At 39.2% G+C, this 21,798-nt stretch overlaps 1 protein-coding gene across 18 annotated transcripts in view; it reads left to right on the top strand.

Moving 5' to 3' along the window:
• Positions 1 to 21,798, top strand: part of LOC126281344 (cleavage and polyadenylation specificity factor subunit 6) — a 167,089-nt gene that overhangs the window by 55,211 nt on the left and 90,080 nt on the right. For all 18 annotated transcript variants that reach the window (XM_049980238.1, XM_049980237.1, XM_049980228.1 and 15 more), the window contains one exon: positions 19,649 to 19,934. In XM_049980238.1, coding sequence (XP_049836195.1) covers positions 19,649 to 19,934 — 286 coding nt within the window. The remainder of the gene's footprint in view (positions 1 to 19,648; positions 19,935 to 21,798) is intronic.

The raw sequence follows: 21,798 nt of genomic DNA, 5'->3' as shown, positions 1-21,798 counted from the left end.
GTGTGTGTGTGCGCGCGCGCGACTGTACACCTGTCCTTTTTTTCCCCTAAGGGAAGTCTTTCCGCTCCCGGGATTGGAATGACTCCTTACCCTCTCCCTTAAAACCCACATCCTTTCGTCTTTCCCTCTCCTTCCTGAAGAAGCAACCATCGGTTGCGAAAGCTAGTAATTGTGTGTGTGTGTGTTTGTGTGTTTTGTTCATGTGCCTGTCTGCCAGCGCTTTCCCGCTTGGTAAGTCTTGGAATCTTTGTTTTTAATATAATTTGTAAAGTATGTTACATCCTTACGTAATTTTCTTATAGTACTGTAAAATTTTGGATTTCATATTTTAATTATTTCCTCATGTATTACAATGCAGGCTACTTTAATTTCACTACATGTTTTAATTCAGATAGTCCGTTATTGCATAATAACTTTTATTTAATAAAAATTTTTTTAGTTTTGTTTTGAACTGTCCAATTGTGTCAATATCTTTTATATTTTGGGGTAATTTATTATACAATTTAACAGCATTGTACAACAAGCTCTGCTGCGTTTTAACTTTATTTTTTCTCTCTAGATGCAGATTGTATTGGTTTCTGGTTCCATAGCTGTGTACTAAAGAATTTTTAACATAGCAGTCAATATTTTTCTTTACATACATAATACTTTGAAAAATGTATTCACAGGGGACAGTTAGGATTTCCAGCTTTTGGAAATGTTCAAGGCAGTGAGCCCTACTGCCATTCTTGGTTATTATACGAATTGATCTTTTCTGTAATTTGAAAACTATTTGAATATTTTTACTGTTGACTCCCCAAAATATTATTCCATAGGTAATAACAGAGTGGATGTAAGAAAAATATACAGATCTGACACATGTAGTATCACACACTGCAGTCAGACAGTCAGAATTCTGAGAGCATAGCATGCTGTAGCGATTCTGTTACTAAGTATTTTAATATGTTCCTCCCACTTCAACTGATTATCAACATGCATACCAAGAAATTTTGTGTAGTCTACACATTCTATAGTTTCATCGTTTAACTTAAAGTTGTTATAGTGTGGTTTTTTGCAGACATAGAAGTTTACAGCATTTGTTTTTTTAAAATTTAGTGTTAGTTTATTATTGGATGCCCACTCACATACACTGTTTAGTGTTTGTTCGGCTTTTTCTTTCAGTGCATCTGGTGATTTGTCATTGATTAGTACATTTGAGTCATCTGCAAACAATATTGTTTGTCCATGCTTGATGCTCTGTGGGAAGTCATTTATGTAAATGAGGAATAGTATTGGGCCAAGGACACTACCCTGTGGGATACCTATATTTACATAGTTTGGGTCTGAAGTATACTTTACAATATAGTTTGAGCGACTTGAAATATGTGAGATTTCAGTTATCTGTCTTCTATTTTTTAGATATGACTGGAACCACTTTTTCACAAGTCCCCTTATTCCCAGTTCATCTAACTTATTTAACAATATGTTGTGGTCTACTGTATCAAACGCTTTAGTTAGATCAAGAAATACACCTGTTGTGTAGTTCCCTTTATCTAACGCTTCTAGAATGTGATTTGTGAGGTGTGCTGTTGCTGATTCTGTGCTTTTCCCTGATCGAAATCCAAACTGGTCAACAGACAGTAAGTTGTATTTATTTAAATAATTCATTAGCCTATCTTTCATAATAGTTTTTAATATTTTTGCAAAGCATGAGAGTAGAGAAATTGGCCTATAATTTTCAATTTTTCCTGCATCACCTTTTTTGAAGAGAGGTAGTAATTTAGCATATTTTAAATAGTCTGGAAAGTAGCCCTGCTTGAAAGATTGATTTATAATATCAACTAAAGGTGGAAGTGGGCTCTTGATACAGTCCTTAATTATAAAAATGGGGACTTCATCCAGACCAGCTGAGTTTTTGTTTTTCAGTTTGCTGACTGCTTTGTAGACTTCTTCCTGTGTTGTAGGGAATAACACCATCGAGTGTGATACACCATTATTTGGCTTTTTGACCTGAGGGGCTGTTAAAAAAATTTCCTGTAATTTTTTTCCTATGCTACTAAAATAATCATTTATATAGTTTGCCTAATATATTGGGTCTTTTATTACAGTCCCTTCCTCTTTGATTTTCAGGTTTGACAGATTCACTTTCCTGGTACCAGTTTCCTGCTTTACAATTTTCCATACTGCCTTATTTTTGTTTTCAGCAGAGAGCACCAGTTTGGAGTTATGAGCTCTCTTTGCTGTAAGCAATATTTTCCTATATGTTTTCCTGTATCTTTTATAAAAGAGTGAGAAAGCAGGATTAGTTTGGCTGTGTTTAATGGAGCTCAGGTACTTTAGTGTTTCAGACGATTTTTTGATGCCTTTTGTGACCCACTTGTTTTTTCCTGCTGTTGATAATGGACATAACACTTTGGGAAATGTTTCTTCAAAATTTAATTTAAATGATGTCATGAAATTTTTGAATTTTTCATTTGCATCTACCTCTGAGTATACTGAGTCCCATGTTAGTCCTGCTATCTGTTTGGCAAACTCATATCTATTTTGTTTAGAAAAAATTCGTCTGTAAATATGCCTTTTCTTTGTTTCTTCTGGAGCCACTTTTATAGTAATGATTTGACCTGAGTGATCAGATAATTCTAGCTCTGCTACCACCACCTCACAGTTTTCTTTGCCTAAATCTGTTAATACCTGATCAACAGCTGTCTTGGAGTATTTTGTTATTCTTGTTGCACTGTTAACCATTGGAACTAGATTGAAACTTTGAGCAAGACTTAGTAATGAGTCCCATGTAGCATCAGGATTCAGTTTATCTACATTTAGGTCTCCACATATGAGAATGTGGTTCTTTGGAGTGGATATCTTGTCAAGAACATGATTAAGTTTAGAGAGAAAGATGTTGAAGTCTTCACTAGGAGATCTGTATACACATAAGATAATCAAATGCCTACACCTGTATTTGTCTCTGATTTCAACTGCTGCCAGTTCAAAATGTTGCTCTTCACTGATTACACATAAGTCGCTTCTGGTCTTATACTGATAATTTTGTTTTACATAAATACAACACCCTCCACACTTCATAGAAGTCCTACAGTATGCACACGTTAAATTATAAGACTGCAAAACTAATTGATTAATTTCAGCCTCATTGCACCACTGCTCAGTGAGACAAACAAATGAGCACTCTGTAGACTCCAGCTCCACTTCTAGCTGTTGGGTCTTGTTTGCTAGGGAACATATATGTTGGTGAACAACTGTTAAGTAATTTTTGCTGACACTATTTGCATTCCCTCTTTTTTTCGTTTTAATGTCGTTCTGTGTTGGTTCAACTGCTTCTTTATTACGATTACACTTGTGTTTTTTGTTTGCATATGGTATTCTTGGATAGTCACCCCCAGCAGACTGTATTACTTTCCCTTATTTTTTATAATTTTACACAAGTCCAGGAGCATTTTGCTGAAAGTAATTGCACCTAGTCTGTTTAGGTGCAAGCCATCCCTACCAAGACATTTGTCGTCGAGAAATTTATTTGGGTCAACAAATACAACGCCAAGTTCGTCGCACTGTTCCCTGATGCCAGTGTTTATTTTGTTTATATACGCGTTACTCACCGATCTTCTTTGTAGAATTCCGTTGATAACAATTCTGGAGTATGTATACAAATCTTTGGCAGACCGAATTACATTACGAATATCATTTATGATTTCTTCTTGTCTGCTGCTTCTAATAGAGTTGGTCCCTACGTGAATTATCACGCCTTTAAAGTTTGTGTTGGAATCGTTGTTGTTTTGGTTGGATTTTTCAGTGTTCCTAATGTTATTGAAATGTTTCACAATCTGATGTGGTCGGATTCCAGGGCGAACATCGACTTTACAGTTCGGAACCACCACATTTTTTAATATCGAGTCGCCAATCACAAAGAAATCACTTTTGACGATCTGTTTTGCTGGATTGCTTTCACATTTATCTTTTTTCTTATACGTCACAGTTTTCCAGTTATATTTACTTTTAGATTTACCGCACGATTTGTTTTCCGCCACTGTTTTCACTGGGATTTGCGCATACGAACTTACACAGGTTTGTTTACTTCTCAGTAACGGAGTTTGCACGCGTGAGTTTACGGAATTTCCACATGTTTCGCTTTCTGCCACTGTTTTTGCCGGAATGTGCACATGGTTTTGTTTTTTGCTCGGCAGCGAAATTTGCGCACATGAGTCCTCCCATTTGTTTGTTTGATTCTGTAATGGGTTTCCACATACACAGCTTGCCGATTCGCTTTTTAGCTTTGCGTTTTCTTCTTTCAGAGATTGAATCTCTTTTTTGAGAGTTCCGATATCACTTTGAAGCACTTTAATTATTTCTTCTTTTGATTTTATGGTACTTACAAGTTCTGATGTTTCCCACTGTAAACAGTCGGTGCATGTCCACGGAACTTCGTCACTAATGAATTTCAGGTTCACTTTTGCGCACTTCTCATGAAGCCAAAAATTACACTTTACGCATAAGATTCCTTTTATCACACGCTTTGTGCATTGCTTACATGTAGAACCGCTCATTTTTTCCTTTTTAGAGACAGACGTGTCGTTACACTTTTCATTCGGCGCCATCTTGGCTTCACCTGTACTTAAAGATTTTCTTTGTTTTTTGGGAAAGTAGGAAAGCCACTTGTGGTCATGTCTGGTGAATCTGGAGGCTGGGCATAATTACAGTACAGTTCTGACGAAAAATTTGTGAATAAGCTATGAAGTGTGAGTAGATACTTTATTGTGTTGCAAAAGCCACGAATTGGTATGCCACATATCCAGGCATTTTTATTTTATTTATTCATTGAAACAATGTTGAACTTCTAAATAGTACTCTCATATGATTATCTGACTTTGTGTCAAGAACTCTTGGTGTTCTATGCCATTAAAATTGAAGAACTCAGTAAGGATAGCCTTCAAATTAGGCCACACTTGTTGAGCTTTTTTCGGTCTTGACAGTCCAGAAGGCTTCCACAGTGGCGAGTGAGCCTTAGTTTTGTCATATCCATAAATCTACATTTTGGTTGCTATTCGCCATATAGCAGAGATGATGAGTTGCAGATAGGTACAACGAAAAGACTGTCAGAAAATGAGCTTTTGGCCAACAAGGCCTTTGTCAGAGGTAAAACATAAACACACACACACCCATGCTGCTCGCAGTGGGCCCTAGCAGCCAGAGACTACAGTCGTGTTTGTGAGTTGGGTTTGCGTGAATGTGTGTGCATGTGTGTTCTATCTCCGATGAAGGCCTTGTTGGCCGAAAGCTCATTTTCTGAGTCTCTTTGTTGTGTGTATCTGCGACTCAGCATTTCTGCTATATGGTGAGTAGCACCTATCCTTTTCATACTGTTGAAACATTCCATCCTGGAGTTTCCAATATTGTTGTTGATTTCATTTAGCAACTTCTGAGCAACTTGCATACCTGCATCCTAGTTCGGTTCATCTAGTGGGCTGCTGAGCAACTTGCTATCAGTGCTGTGTCTGTTTGAAATTCAACAGTTTTTCTAATTTATTTTGCTTTCATACCTCACAAGAAAAGGCTCACGTGTGTTTCGTGAGTACGTGCTTGGTCACCATGGGGCTCCGGACCTTGGAGTACTACTTCCATGTTGCAAGTTTATCCTTCTAAAATTCTTTTTCTCCATCTGCCTTTCTATTGGACGCTCTTCTTTGTGCGAACTGTCCTCAATTTGGTTTGTGATTATGGACACTTGTTTTCTCTATGAAGATTGCTCAATGTGGCATATATTCCACTTTTTATTCTTTTCTCTCCTTCATTTCTTGTAAAGTTACTGTGCCCAGGATCCAGCAGAGTAGCCATTCTGTTGTGGGTAGGAGGGGGGGGGGGGGGTGTCATCAAGTACTTGCATAGAGGTAGCTCTCTGACAACACTGACACACTGTTGGTGCCTGAACCATAAACTCCTGTGTGCCATGGAATTTGTATCCTTTGTGGCTAGGGCACGAGGATTCTGGGCAACAGTTTAATGACCAGGTAACTGGCTGGGCGGTGCCTGTGGATAGAACCCTTGTTTGGAGTGGATGGCGAAAAACTTTTACATGAAGTGACTTAAACTTTTTTCTGCTGATCGCCTCAGGAACCTAGCAGTCTGTTCTGCAGTTTAGACGTTCCACCTCATATTCCTTTGCAGTGTTATACCCAGGTATTTAAATGCCACTGCTGTGTTGGGCAGAACACTACCAATGCTGTATCCGAACATAAGTTTTGATCTTCCTACTGTCCTCATTAACTTAAATTTTTCCGCTTTAGGGCTAGCTGCCATTCTTCACACCAACTAGAAATTTGATCTAAATCATCTTGTATCTTCCTACAGTCACTCAGCTTTGACACCTTACTGTACACCATGACATAATCAGCAAACAACCCCAGATTGCTGCCCGTCTTGTTTGCCAAATCATTTATGTGTATAAAGAACAACAGTGGTCCTATCACACTTCCCTGGGGCATTCCTGACGACATCCTTGTGTTCGATGGACACTCGCCATTGAGGACAGTGTACTGGGCTATATTATTTAAGAACTCTTCGAGCCACTCAGATATCTGACAACATATTCCATATGCCAGTACTTTCATTAACAGCCTGCAATGGAGCAGTGAGTCGAATGCTTTCTGGAAATCCAGAAATATGGAAGCTGCCTGTTGCTCTTCATCCTTAGTTCGCAGCATATCGTGAGAAAGGGCAAGCTGAGTTTCGCAAGAGTGATGTTCGTGGACGTATGCTTCTCAGTCTCATCAACATTTATTATATTCAAACTGAGAATATGTTCAAGGATCCTGCAGCAAACCGAAGTTTAAGATATCGGTATGTAATTTTACAGGTCCGTTCTTTTATCCTTCTTATATATTGGTGTCGCCTGCGCTTTTTAGCCTTCACTTGGGACTCTGTGCTGGGCAAGAGATCCATGATAAATGCAAGCTAGGTAAGTGGCCAGTGCCGTAAAGTACCTTTAAAAATTGAACTGGGATTCCATCAAGACTTGGTGATTTATTTGATTTTAAGTCTCTCAGTTGTTTCTCTATGCCCGGGATGTTTGTTACTGTGTCGTCTATAGGCGAGTCTATCCGATGGTCAAATGACAATATGTTTGTATCATTTTCGTGTGTGAACAATTTCTTGGATGTGGAATTTAAAACTTTGGCTTTTGTTTTGCTGTCTTCAACTGCCACACCACACTGTTTGACAAGGGACTGAATAGGAGCTTTAGTCCCTCTTAGCAATTTTACATAAGTTGAGAATTTTCTCAGGTTCTGTACCAGATGTTTTGCTAAGGTATGGTGGTGGTAGCTGCTGTATGCTTCATGCCTAGATCATTTTACAGATGCACACATCTCTACTAACCTCCGGTTGTCGTAATTTGTGTGTTCCCTTGTGAACTGAGATTTCAACAGCATCTGCTTCCTTAGCATCCACCGAATTTTGTTATTAAACCATGGTAGGTCTATTCCATCCTCTATCCACTTACGAGTCATGTAACTCTCCATACCCCAATTTACAGTGTGCTTAAACGTCACCCGTAATTCCTCTACATTCATCTTACTGGAACTAATTGATGCCAGTTCACTGTCGAAGTGCGATGCAAAAAACTGCTTATCTGCTGTATCTAGCAGAAACTCTCTACTAGCCTTCTTGACTGGTTTATTAACTATCATAATAAAAGTTGCTATAATGATATCATGATTGCTTATCCCAGTTACTATACTGATATTGTCACTAAGGTCTAAGATATTTCCATTGTGTGCGGGCTGCCAAGCTAGCAGCTCAAGGCAGTTTTCAGAAAATGTGTTCGGAAGTATTTTCCACCCCACAATGAACCCTTAGACCTCCCCATCTATACTTGGTAGGTTAAAGTCCCCTCCAACTAGTATTGCATGATCTGGGTATTTTCACGCTTTTGACTGTAGACTTTGTTTGAAAGACTGTACAACTGCCACAGCAGAATCAGGTGGCCTTGTAAAAACATCCAACAATTAACTTTGCTTCACCTCCACGTGTTTCACGCGAGCGAATGACTTCTCTGTCACACTCAACTTTGACCTCAAAAGAGACAGAATTTTTGTCAACTGCAATGAACACCTCCTTCCTGCGGTCTCTAATCTCTTTTCAATATACATTCAGTGACTCACTAAATATCTTGGAGCGTCCCACTTTGGGTTTCAGCAGACTTTTGATTCCAAGAATAATTTGAACGTGAGAACTTTCTTGGAAACCAGTAAATTCTGGAACTTTTTTATGGAGACTTCAACAGTTTACTGATAAAATCATGACAGTGGAAGTGTCTTTATTCTGAACGCCATTTGACTTCCGTTACTTCAGTAAAAGTACAGATGAACAGGCTGGGGGAGTTACTCATGATGGAAACATCTCTGCATTCTGATTGATGGAACAGAAGGCTTAAATTAATTAGAATTCTGAGCTTATCTTTTGTAATGCCGTATTTTGTCGAAGGAGACTACTATTGCTTTGTTCTTAGCAAAAGGATAGGCAATTTTTCAGATGCTTTTCCTCTTTGAGTCAATACAAGAATTGCTTTTTGAGTGTCATGTTTGTCGTCACCACCACTCAAGCACTTTGTATACAAAGATAATGACGTCATTTGCTTTATGTCATTTGGTCACATATCTTTTTTAATATACCACTTTCATGATTGTCTCGTTCTGATCTGAATGTAAACAGTGTAATTTACCATATATGCTCAGTTATGAGAGACTTTTTTCCCCAAAATCATCAGTCAAAAAATGGAGGACTATATTATGTTCACAAATTAAACTGTTGCTGCTGAGGCCATCATTTTTACATTGTTTAATAAATTGATATTGGAATTGTTTACATTTACAAATTGTTTTGGCTATATTGAGGTCACACGCAGATTTGTTTTGAAGAATGAGGAAAGATATACAAACATTTATGGTGCTTTTTAGGTAAAGGTAATATTGAAAGGTGAAAATCTAGTCCTTAAAAAAACGTTTTTTGATCCTGAATGCAAGTCAGTATTATATTTGGTTATGAGGACTATCGATTTACCAGTTAGGTTGCAAATAAGAAATTTAGCTGGTGTTCACATATTAGAATACTGGGTGAAAATATTACCACCTTTTAATCACCTTTAGAACATGATCGTGACATTCACATAAAGCATGAAAGAAAATTAATCCAGAATTAAGTGTCTAAAAATGAAATGAATCACATTAAACTGACTGTAGTTGGATAGATAAAAAATTCACTCACAGAGTGCTGGCAGGAGAACACAGGTATAAAAGGTATTACATACGGAAGCTATTGGAGCCATTGTGAAAGAAAGGTTGAAGGGAAAGGGAGAGGGGTGAAGGAAAAAGGCTTTATCCCTTTTCCTAAATCTCACTAGTCCTTTTCCCGCTTTTCCTAAATCTCACTAGTCCTTTTCCCGCTTTTCCTAAATCTCACTAGCCCTTTTCCCGCTTTTCCTAAATATCACTAGTCCTTTTCCCGCTTTTCCTAAATATCACTAGTCCTTTTCCCGCTTTTCCTAAATATCACTAGTCCTTTTCCTTCACATTTAAGAAAAATACTCTTATCCCTGTTCCTAAACCTCACCAGTCCTTTTCCTTCTCCCTTTTCCTTCCTCTTCAACCTTTCTGCCAGGAACAGAACCCATCGGCTCCAAAAGTGTGTATATGTAATATCTTTTATATGCATGTTCTCCTGCCACTGCTTTGTGAGGAGATCTTTTACCTATCCAATTACATTATAATCTTTCAAAAATTTATTATTTTCATTGAATATTAAACTAACTGTAATTACCATGAGATAAATTTCAGTGGCGAGACCTGTTGTGAGGTTGTGTCGACAGACATCCTTAGATTGTACGACATGTGAAAGTTTGAAAATTTGACTGTATTGTGATTTTTCCATATATATTAGTTAGGGTACTTACATATGACCTGCACCATAGAAGCAATCAGTGCTTCACAGTTGCTCAAGTACAGCACTACGGAAGAGTTGAAGGGTCAACAATGTTACCAGCTTGGCTGAGAATTAGGATGAGATTGGGGAGGGGAATGGTGAGCAGGCAGCAGATTTGATCGTTCTGACAACCAAGGGAATCTATACTGTATGCTTTGGCTTTTTATGGACATTTACCATGTTTAAACTGCAGTTGACCTGATTCCATGTGAATTGACTTCAAAATTGCACAAATATGCAACAGCAGTGTGCATTTCTGCAGGAGGCAGGAAAAGCCTAGTTTAAGGGGCCAGTGGTGTACTTCATGTGTCTCCTACAGCAATGTTGTTGACACTGACAACAAAGCTTTCAGTTTGTAGATAAATCTTTTCTTTTCTCTTCTTTCACACATTTTCTTTACACATGTAATTTAAAGTCACCAGCCTCAGTTCACATCCGTATGATCGGCTGATCTCGGGAACTACATGATTAACGATGAATGTTTCAGTATAAAGTTTATGATTCATGCAAATTGGCTGAACTATGATAAATTAGAGTGCCTCGTTTACTGTGAAAATGCTGCCATCTAGTAGTGTTAGGTGTAAAGCTGCCTGACTGGAGCACTGGTCTGGCACAAACTACTACTAGGGGGAGCCTGATGCGAGATACCACTGTCTCCTTAAGCAACCTGCAGTGAAGGGAATGTTACTGCGGGAGTCAGTGAAGTTCAGTGGCAGGAGGTACAGTACATCTGGTCAGTTGAATACGGGGTTATGAATACAAAATCAAGTATGGGTAATGCAAGAGTAGGTTTATTAATGGGTAAAAAAATAGGAACGTGGTTAAGCTACTATGAACAACATAGTGAACACATTATTGTAGCCAACTTTGACATAAAGCGCACACCCACCACAGTAGTACAAGTTTGTATGTCAACTAGCTCCACAGTTGAGGTGGAGATTGAGGAAATATATGCTAAGACAAACTAAATTATTCAGAGAGTTAAGGGAGCCAAAAATGTAATAGTCACGGGAGACTGAAGAGAAGGAAAAGTAGTAGGTGAATATAGACTGGGGGAAAGGAATGAGGAAGCCGCCTGGTAGAATTTTGCATGGGAGAAGGTTGTATACATGGAAGAAGGTTGTATACATGGAAGAGACATGGAGACACCTGGAGGTTTCAGGTTGATTATATAATGGTTAGACAGAGATTTAAGAACCACAGTAAATTGTAAGACATTTCCAGATGCAGATGTGGACTCTGACCATATAGAAGAGGATGCAGACGAAGATGAGAAGGGAGATACGGTACTGCGTGAAGAATTTGACAAAGCACCGAAAGACTTAAGTTGAAACAGGGCCCCAGGAGTACACAACTTTCCGTTAGAGCCAGCCATGACAAAACTATTCCGTCTGGCGAGCAAGATGTATGAGGCAGGCAAAATACCCTCGGACTTCAAAAAGAATATGATAACCCCAATTCCAAAGAAACCAGATGCTGACAGGTGTGAAAATTACCAAACTATCAGTTTAATAAGTCACGGCTGCAAAATATTAACATGAATATTTTACAGGAAAGTGGAAAAACTCGTAGAAGCCGAAATCAGGAAAATCAGTTTGGGTTCTGGAGAAATTTAGGAAGATGCAAGGCAATTCTGACCCTATGACTTCTCATAGATGATCGGTTAAGGAAAGGAAACCTACATTTGTAGACTTTGAGAAAGCTTTTGACGATGTTGACTTGAATACTCTTTCAAATTCTACAGGTGGCAGGGGTAAAATAGAGAGAGCGAAAGGCTATTTACAATTTGTACGGGAACTAGATGGCAGCTATAAGAGTGGAGGGGTGCAAAAGGGAAGCAGTCATTGAGAACAGAGTGAGACAGGGTTGCAGCCTATCCCCAATGTTATTCAATCTGTGTATTGAGCAAGCAGTATTGGAAACAAAAGACACATTTGGAGTAGGAATTAAAATCAATGGAGAAGAAATAAAAACTTTTGAGGTTTTCTGGTGACATTGTTAAGCCTGTCAGAGGCAGCGAAGGACTTGGAAGAACAGTTGAATGAAATGGACAGTGTCTTTAAAAGAGGATATAACTTGAACATCAACATAAGTAAAACAAGGATAATGGAATTTATCCTAACTAAATCAGGTGGTGGTGAGGGAATTAGATTGGGAAATGAGACACTCAGTGAAGTACCTGAGTTTTGCTATTTGGGGAGCAAAATAACTGATAGTGGTAGAAGTAGAGAGGATATAAAATGTAGACTGGCTATGGGAAGGAAAACGTTTCTGAAGAAGAGAAATTAGTTAATATTAAGTATAGATTTAAGTGTCAGGAAGTCCTTCTAATAATTTCCGGGTATGCAGCCGGATCCCGTCGACATTCTGCCACGATATTTCGGCCCAGAGACGTCCGGCCATCATCAGGTGAGTACACAACTACTGAAGAGCCCAGGTGCAGTCGCGGTATTTATACCGATTCTCGCGCACGTGTTGACATGCGCGGCATAGCCGAGTTGTACGTGCTGCCCTCGGTGGTGAAAGTAAAAGATCATCTAGTCATTGAGTATCGAATGACGCTGTCTATTCCGCTGTGAATGTATAACTTTAATAACAGGATTCCAAGTTTTATCCAGTTGAAAGCCGTTGTCACGATTTATAAGATTATCGGCAAGACGTATTTCCACTGATTCCTTGATTACGGAATCCCAAAATCCGGAAACCGGAGCTAAAATTTTTGTTCCATTGTATTCCATTGAATGTCCCAATGAAATACAGTGCTCTGCTACTGCCGATTTTGACGGTTGCCGCAGACGGGTGTATCTTTCATGTTCTGTACACCGTTCATGGACAGTTCTTGTCGTCTGGCCAATATATGCAGAGCCACATTCACAGGGAATTTTGTAGACGCCTGCTTTCTTCAGTTGTAAATCGTCTTTAACGGATCCAACCAGGGCCCGGTTCTTTGCTGGTGGACGGAAGATAACCTTGATTTTATTCTTCTTCAGTAATCGGCCTATTTTCGACGACACATTCCCGGCGTATGGAAGAAACGCAGTTGATTTAAAGTCGTCATCAGCGTCCTCAGTGCGCTGCTTCTTGTTATGACAGTTGCGCATGGCCTTTCTTATTTGGCGTGAAGTGTAGCCATTCTCTTTAAAAACCTTCTCCAAGTGTTCTAATTCTGCGTGGAGGTTTTCATCGTCCGATATTACATGCGCTCGATGTATTAAGGTACTGAGAACGCCGGCTGTTTGTGCTGGGTGGTGGCAGCTTGATGCCTGGAGATACAGATCTGTGTGAGTCGGTTTCCTGTACACAGAATGTCCTAATGACCCATCATTTTTACGGCATACTAGCACGTCTAGAAATGGTAAAGAGCCATCTTTTTCAATCTCCATCGTGAATTTGATGTTCTCATGTAAAGAGTTTAAATTATGAAGGAATTTCTCCAGTTCCTGTCTGCCATGAGGCCATACAACAAAAGTATCATCTACGTACCGCCAGAAGACCGTAGGCTTTAAGACAGCAGACTCAAGTGCTTTCTCCTCAAAGTCCTCCATAAAGAGATTAGCTACCACAGGGGACAAAGGGCTCCCCATGGCGACGCCGTCTGTTTGTTCAAAGAATTCGTCATTGAATAGAAAGTACGTTGAGGAGAGTATATGTTCAAACAAGGCCGTCATTTCTGCACTGAATAAGTTACCAATAAGATGTAACGATTCCATTAAAGGCACTTTGGTAAATACTGAGACCACATCAAAGCTGACTAATAAATCCGAACTGCTAAGCTTAACTTCCTTCAAGCGACTGACAAAATCCTCGGAATTACGTATATGGTGGCAACACTTACCCACATACAGCTTTAGTAGTGAGGCCAGATATTTTGCTGTAGAATAGGTGGCAGCACCAATATTACTCACTATTAATCGTAGTGGGGCACCATCCTTGTGTATCTTGGGAAGACCGTAGAGTCTTGGTGGTACTGCATTGTGTGGTCTCAATCTCTTGATAATTTGTTCAGGTAGAGAACAGTCGTTCAAAAGGGTAGCAGTTTTCCTTGATATTCGGCTTGTTGGGTCCTTTTCAATTCTGCGGTACGTGGCATCATTTAGCTGACAATATATCTTCTCGTTGTAGGCTTCCCTTGTCAGAAGAACTGTGGCGTTACCCTTATCCGCAGGCAGTACGACTGTGCTAGTATCTTCTCTGAGGCTGCGGAGAGCAGCTCTTTCAGCTGGCGAGATGTTACTCCGTTGTGGCGCACATTTCAACAACGTTCGGCAAGATTCACGTCGAATTTCGTCTGCATTATCCGCAGGGAGACGTCTAATAGCTTCCTCAATGGAACTGATGAAATCCGTTAAACGGATAATGCAGAAGAAATTCGACGTGAATCTTGCCGAACGTTGTTGAAATGTGCGCCACAACGGAGTAACATCTCGCCAGCTGAAAGAGCTGCTCTCCGCAGCCTCAGAGAAGATACTAGCACAGTCGTACTGCCTGCGGATAAGGGTAACGCCACAGTTCTTCTGACAAGGGAAGCCTACAACGAGAAGATATATTGTCAGCTAAATGATTCCACGTACCGCAGAATTGAAAAGGACCCAACAAGCCGAATATCAAGGAAAACTGCTACCCTTTTGAACGACTGTTCTCTACCTGAACAAATTATCAAGAGATTGAGACCACACAATGCAGTACCACCAAGACTCTACGGTCTTCCCAAGATACACAAGGATGGTGCCCCACTACGATTAATAGTGAGTAATATTGGTGCTGCCACCTATTCTACAGCAAAATATCTGGCCTCACTACTAAAGCCGTATGTGGGTAAGTGTTGCCACCATATACGTAATTCCGAGGATTTTGTCAGTCGCTTGAAGAAAGTTAAGCTTAGCAGTTCGGATTTATTAGTCAGCTTTGATGTGGTCTCAGTATTTACCAAAGTGCCTTTAATGGAATCGTTACATCTTATTGGTAACTTATTCAGTGCAGAAATGACGGCCTTGTTTGAACATATACTCTCCTCAACGTACTTTCTATTCAATGACGAATTCTGTGAACAAACAGACGGCGTCGCCATGGGGAGCCCTTTGTCCCCTGTGGTAGCTAATCTCTTTATGGAGGACTTTGAGGAGAAAGCACTTGAGTCTGCTGTCTTAAAGCCTACGGTCTTCTGGCGGTACGTAGATGATACTTTTGTTGTATGGCCTCATGGCAGACAGGAACTGGAGAAATTCCTTCATAATTTAAACTCTTTACATGAGAACATCAAATTCACGATGGAGATTGAAAAAGATGGCACTTTACCATTTCTAGACGTGCTAGTATGCCGTAAAAATGATGGGTCATTAGGACATTCTGTGTACAGGAAACCGACTCACACAGATCTGTATCTCCAGGCATCAAGCTGCCACCACCCAGCACAAACAGCCGGCGTTCTCAGTACCTTAATACATCGAGCGCATGTAATATCGGACGATGAAAACCTCCACGCAGAATTAGAACACTTGGAGAAGGTTTTTAAAGAGAATGGCTACACTTCACGCCAAATAAGAAAGGCCATGCGCAACTGTCATAACAAGAAGCAGCGCACTGAGGACGCTGATGACGACTTTAAATCAACTGCGTTTCTTCCATACGCCGGGAATGTGTCGTCGAAAATAGGCCGATTACTGAAGAAGAATAAAATCAAGGTTATCTTCCGTCCACCAGCAAAGAACCGGGCCCTGGTTGGATCCGTTAAAGACGATTTACAACTGAAGAAAGCAGGCGTCTACAAAATTCCCTGTGAATGTGGCTCTGCATATATTGGCCAGACGACAAGAACTGTCCATGAACGGTGTACAGAACATGAAAGATACACCCGTCTGCGGTAACCGTCAAAATCGGCAGTAGCAGAGCACTGTATTTCATTGGGACATTCAATGGAATACAATGGAACAAAAATTTTAGCTCCGGTTTCCGGATTTTGGGATTCCGTAATCAAGGAATCAGTGGAAATACGTCTTGCCGATAATCTTATAAATCGTGACAACGGCTTTCAACTGGATAAAACTTGGAATCCTGTTATTAAAGTTATACATTCACAGCGGAATAGACTGCGTCATTCGATACTCAATGACTAGATGATCTTTTACTTTCACCACCGAGGGCAGCACGTACAACTCGGCTATGCCGCGCATGTCAACACGTGCGCGAGAATTGGTATAAATACCGCGACTGCACCTGGGCTCTTCAGTAGTTGTGTACTCACCTGATGATGGCCGGACGTCTCTGGGCCGAAATATCGTGGCAGAATGTCGACGGGATCCGGCTGCATACCCGGAAATTATTAGAAGAACAAATACGCCGGGAAAATTTCAGATGTCAGGAAGTCCTTTTTTAAAGTATTTGTATGAAGTGTAGCCATGTATGGAAATGAAACAGGGATGATAAATTGTTTAGACAAGAAGAGAACAGAAGTGTTCGAAATGTGGTGCTACAGAAGAATGCTTAAGATTAGATGGGTAGATCTTGTAATTAATGAGGAAGTACTGAATACAATTGGGGAGAAGAGAAATTTGTGGTACAACCTGACTAAAAGTAGGGATTGGTTGGTAGCACGCATTCTGAGGCATTAAGGGATCACCAGTTTAGTACTGGAGGGAAGCGTGATGGATAAAACTCGTAGGGGGGACCAAGAGATGAAAACAATAAGCAGATTCAGAAGCATGCAGGTTGCAGTAGTTACTAAGAGATGAAGAGGCTTGCACAGGATAGAGCACATAGAGCTACAGCTAACCTGTCTTTGGACTGAAGACAATAACAACAATCATCTTACAAACAAAAAGTACTATTTTCATGTTGTGTGATTTCAAAAATGAATTCCTTTTTTATGTTTGCCTTAGAGTGATTTATTACTTTCGCGATTCAGCCCTCCTTCATTGGGTCCTTTCATACCAATTAGTCTGGTGCCCCCGATCTCAATATTAATGTTCAGATGCTTATACATGTTACATGTAATTATACAAATTTTTGTCTCTCAGTATACAGTACTCATACTTCAGGAGCTCTATAGGTCAAGCATGACAAGGATGTACATGTATTCCTCATTTTTGAGGTGAAGCGATGGCTTTCATTGAATAGCTAAGCTACATCCCAGAGAGTTGGTGCACCAGTTTAATGATTTGGACAGTATAATGTATACAAGGTTGAATCGGTTTTATATAGTGTTAACTGCACCAAGGGGTACTAAAATCATCAAGAAAATGTACCATAATGACAGACATACAAAGTTAAATCTTAAAGTAGATTCATTTCCAGAAACAGTTGCCATAGGTAGCCCCACTGTCGAGGTTTTGTTCTCCTTTAGTTTCCCCGTGTTGCTGTTACATGTATGTTTCGGGAATCTGTAGTTCTACGTATAAATGGAAGCAAAATCTATCTCAGAAAATTTTTCCTTGCATTAGGCAATTTCCAGCTCATTTATCGTAAGAGGATTTGTTCAACATTCAGAAGAAACAATGTGTTTTTTTAATGCAGAGTACCTTAATTTTGAATGGTATGTATAGGATTATGCTCAGAATTATGGAAGATATGATAACACGAATTTTCATGGATGATCATAGCGCTTCTTGCTGCTTTTCAAACATTGAGTGCCATACAAGAGAGAAACTGATTGCATTAGCAGTATGCTGTTCTATATTGTTGGCTGTTTTCTCAGTACACCTTCATCTGTTTGTGAAGAGAGATTCTTGTGAAAATGAAATTAAAATTCACACTGTCCCGACTGCCACCATAACTGTGAATTTGCTGTTTATTGCCAGGTAATTGTATTTTTCTCAGAAATTAGATTCTTCTGTTATGTACTTCCCTGTATTGCAAGGGAAGTGTACAGTACTGTCTTATTTATTGTTATGTTGCAATTGTAGAGGATATCAGTGTAACTGTCCCATCACCAAAAAATATTAAATTAATGTGGAAGAGGGCTTCTATTATAAAGTTTTATGGATGTAAATTTCACAGTATTACATTTGTTTCTCTCAGATATGACTTGTTGGTTTCATTCAAACTGAAATGTAGCACAACTACCTAAGTGCACTGAGGTAACTTGGAAAATGTCAGCTTCAGACTGTCACTTTTGTCGAGCACAAAGCTGAGGGCATTACGCCAATTTTCTAGTGAACAAATTGCACTTTTGTGAAGTTGCTCTGAACTGCAGCTCAGTGAGAGTACTTTTATCATCACTTAATAAACAGGCCTTATTTCTCTTAAAGTAGGAGTTTCTACAGGACCATAGCACAATGCTTTTCTGAAAAGGATCATCGTGTATGTAAAAATAGGTGTCCGATAGACCAGACAGTAGTAGATAAACTGAGAAATGGTGGAAATGTGTGTGCCTGGTGAGAAACTGTGTAGAGCATGTCTAATTGAGTTGACAAACTGAGTAAGATGGCACTGTTGTTAGCATAGTGGACTCGCATTGGGGAGAAAAACTGTTAAAATCCACATCCGGCCATTGAGATTCACGTTTTGGGCGATTTCCCTAAATCAGTCCAGGCAGATGCCGGGATGGTTCCTTTGAAAGGGCGGGGTCATTTTCTTTTCCCTTGAAACAATCAGAGCTTGTGCTCCATCTCTAATGACCTTGATGTCTATGGGACATTAAACTGTTATCTTCCTTCCTTGAACTGGAAAGTGTGAATCCCTTAATACTAGTTTTTCTCTTTACACTTCACCTCTTAAAAAGAAGGTAATAAAATCAACAAATGTCACTTCAAGGATTGTGTCAAATGTGAAATAAGTTGTGCCCAGAATTAGACAACTAATAAAGTACCACATACAAGTGGTTTTCATTCATACAGCATTACACATGTTCATTAATCATCACTGTGAATACTGTATTGTACATACTGACATGAAAATTGTTTCAAATCATGAAAAAATTCTCATTCTAACATTGGCAGCAAACAGTAGTGATTTGTGAAGAAACTGGGGGAAGAGTGATGAAGCAAGATTACAGATAATAATTTCCTGAGACATTAGAATCCAATTCATTACATTACTAGAAAACCCAGGTTGGACTACAAACAATGATTTTGAATAATAATGTGATACAATGAAGCTTTTTGTGGTTTACAACCTCAGCTGATTCCTGTTGTGTTTCAGTTCACCCTACTCCCATCAGCTACTGTTAGGTTGACAACTGCGCCTTCACTTTATTTCACACCCCCACTTTAATTTGTTATATTGCTTAGTTCCTTTTATCATCATTGCCTTTCTTCATATTTTTCTTTTCTCGACATCTTAACCTATGTTTTCATGTTCTTTATTTTGGTTTTGGTGACTCTTACTTGTCAGTTTTTTTCTGTTTTTGTTCTTCACCCCCTGTTTTATCATCATACAGTGTTATGAATTTCTGCACTCTTCTTCTGTTAATCCTTTTTTCTCCTCATGCCATGCTGTATTTTGCCATCTTCTGTATTCAGGCATCTAGTAGTTATGTTCTCCTCAGCATTGATTCACTTACATTTTAGCCATAGTACAAACTCGGAAGAATGTCTATGTTGCTGATTATGTGTAATGACTCTGATGCCACTTTATCATTGAGTGCTCTAATTGTGTTAGACCTTAGGCATTAATTTGGATCCTATATTTAACTTATTGTATATATTTAATCATTTGCTCGTTGGTACCAGTATAATGTTATATATTTCAGTTTGAAGCACAATCAAAAACAAGGCCAGTACCACCACCAAATCCTGGTCCAAGGAATCCTCATCAGCATCCACATCCTCCCAGAATGATGATGGGTCCTCCACAAGGAATGAGGCCTAGGATGCCACCTCCTGGCATGCCACCACCAGGTCCTGGACAACGAATGCCCGGCCCGCCCATAGGGCACGGAGGACCTCAGGCACATGGTCACCCACAAGGACCACCATCACAAGGACATCCACCACCAGGTTTCCAGCATGGCAACTGGAATGGACCTCGAGCTAATGGTACGCGTGGTGTTGTTTATGTATGATGCATTAACTATAAATTTTGCATTTTGTTTTGTATATTTATAGTGTGGAGGTTTGCAAGTTGGTAATCTCATTTTGTTTAACAAAACCGTAAATTATATTTTTAATATGATCAGTAAGAGACCCATAAAAAGTAGAACTCTGCCTCTAATTTATGGGTTAAGAACTGTAGATTAAATCAAAAGAAATGGCAGAATGGTATGAAATGAAGAATATGTTACTGGGATAAATTAAAATAACTGGTAGTGGTTCAGTGTTTCAGAGGAAGCAGTAATCAACAGTTGACTGGAATGGTGTGAAAGGAACACAATAGAATTCTATGGTTAGGTTTGAGAGAGGAAATAATCAAGACAGCAGAGGATCAAACAGACAGTAAGAAAAGGCCTAGTAGAAATTTTTTGATAAGAAGAGATTTAATTGACAGGAGGAGGAAATATAAAACTGCTACAAATGAAGTAGGTCCCCCTCCATTAGGTGGACCAGTTTAGAGAGTGTTCCGGCTTGACTATTTTCAAATCCAATAAAAATTTTTGAGTAGGTTCGACAATGTCTCTGATTGGTATGTGCAAACTTTCAACTCGATATATTTTTCATTCCTTTTCTACAGCCTTTTGTAAATAAGGGTTGAAAATTTACACACATGCTAAAGTGCCAACTTTAATAAAATTCATGAAAGGTACTGTTAATTTGCAGATCTCTGCTTTTGTATACCTAAACAGTTTCTTGTGCTGAATAGGAATACACTAGAATCTTGTTGATCTGGCTCTCAGTAAAGCGGATTTCCAGTTTATTCAGATTCAGTGTGCAGAAGACAGCTACTGGATAAATTAATTGAGCTGTAGGGGGAAGTTGGTGTGAGTTCTTTATAGAAATTGGTAAATATCAAAGATGTGATTTTTATGATTGCTTTGCAGTATAAAGTTACCGAACTACTAATTCTGAGGTCATGGAGAAAAGTTTGGCCAGATGTTTGTGATTTCACTGCTGAGGTATGTGAAGTTGTCAAAACCTCTAAATTCCTTGAAATGTTAGAAAATATTTCTGATTGTTAAGATGTAGACTATAGTGATGTAAATGACTGGTTGCAAACAAGACTAATGCTGGTTATGACATGACGACCAATGATGAAATTTGCATTGCTGCCTATTGTACTACAGGGAACGAGTCATGGTGAAGTGGAAAATGAAAGTGCCATTTCAGAGGAAGAAGTAATGCCTCATGAAGAGGCAACATCCTAGCTGGAAAAAGTGACGGTTCACCTAGAATGTCAACTGGTACCAACTCCAGCAGAACTGATGATAGTAAAACATCAGTGTCATTGTGCTGCTTTCAAATGCCACCCAAGTTCGAAGCAAAAGAAAATTACTCACTGTTTCAGTAAAAAACATGAATAGACTACAGTAACTATAGAGTTAAAGTGACAAAAAAAATGTTTCTTGTTAGTGCCAAAACAGGTGGTTTCCTTCTCATCACGTATTATTTTCTTTTATTTATATGTCAAGTTCCATAGGAATAAATTGAGGAGCAAATCTCCAAGTTCATGGAACACGTCAGTACATGAAATTACAACATAGAAGTAATAACAGATAAAAATAAATTGTTTATGAACCCGAAAAAAGTCAGTCCATAAGTTTTAAGTTAACCAAATCAACAATACAACAAGAATCAGCTTAATTTTTCAAGGAACTCCTCAGCAGAATAGAAGGAGTGACCCATGAGGACACTCTTCAGTTTTGATTTGGAAGCGCGTGGATTACTATTAAGATTTTTGAATTCGAATGGTAGTTTATTGAAAATGGGTACAGCAGTATACTGTGCACCTTTCTGCACAAGAGTTAAG

This window comes from Schistocerca gregaria, chromosome 7, assembly GCF_023897955.1.
Source record: "Schistocerca gregaria isolate iqSchGreg1 chromosome 7, iqSchGreg1.2, whole genome shotgun sequence".
NCBI classification, from domain to species: Eukaryota; Metazoa; Arthropoda; class Insecta; order Orthoptera; family Acrididae; genus Schistocerca; species Schistocerca gregaria.
Note: the sequence above shows the minus strand (reverse complement) of the source record. Positions and strands in the feature narration are given on the sequence as shown.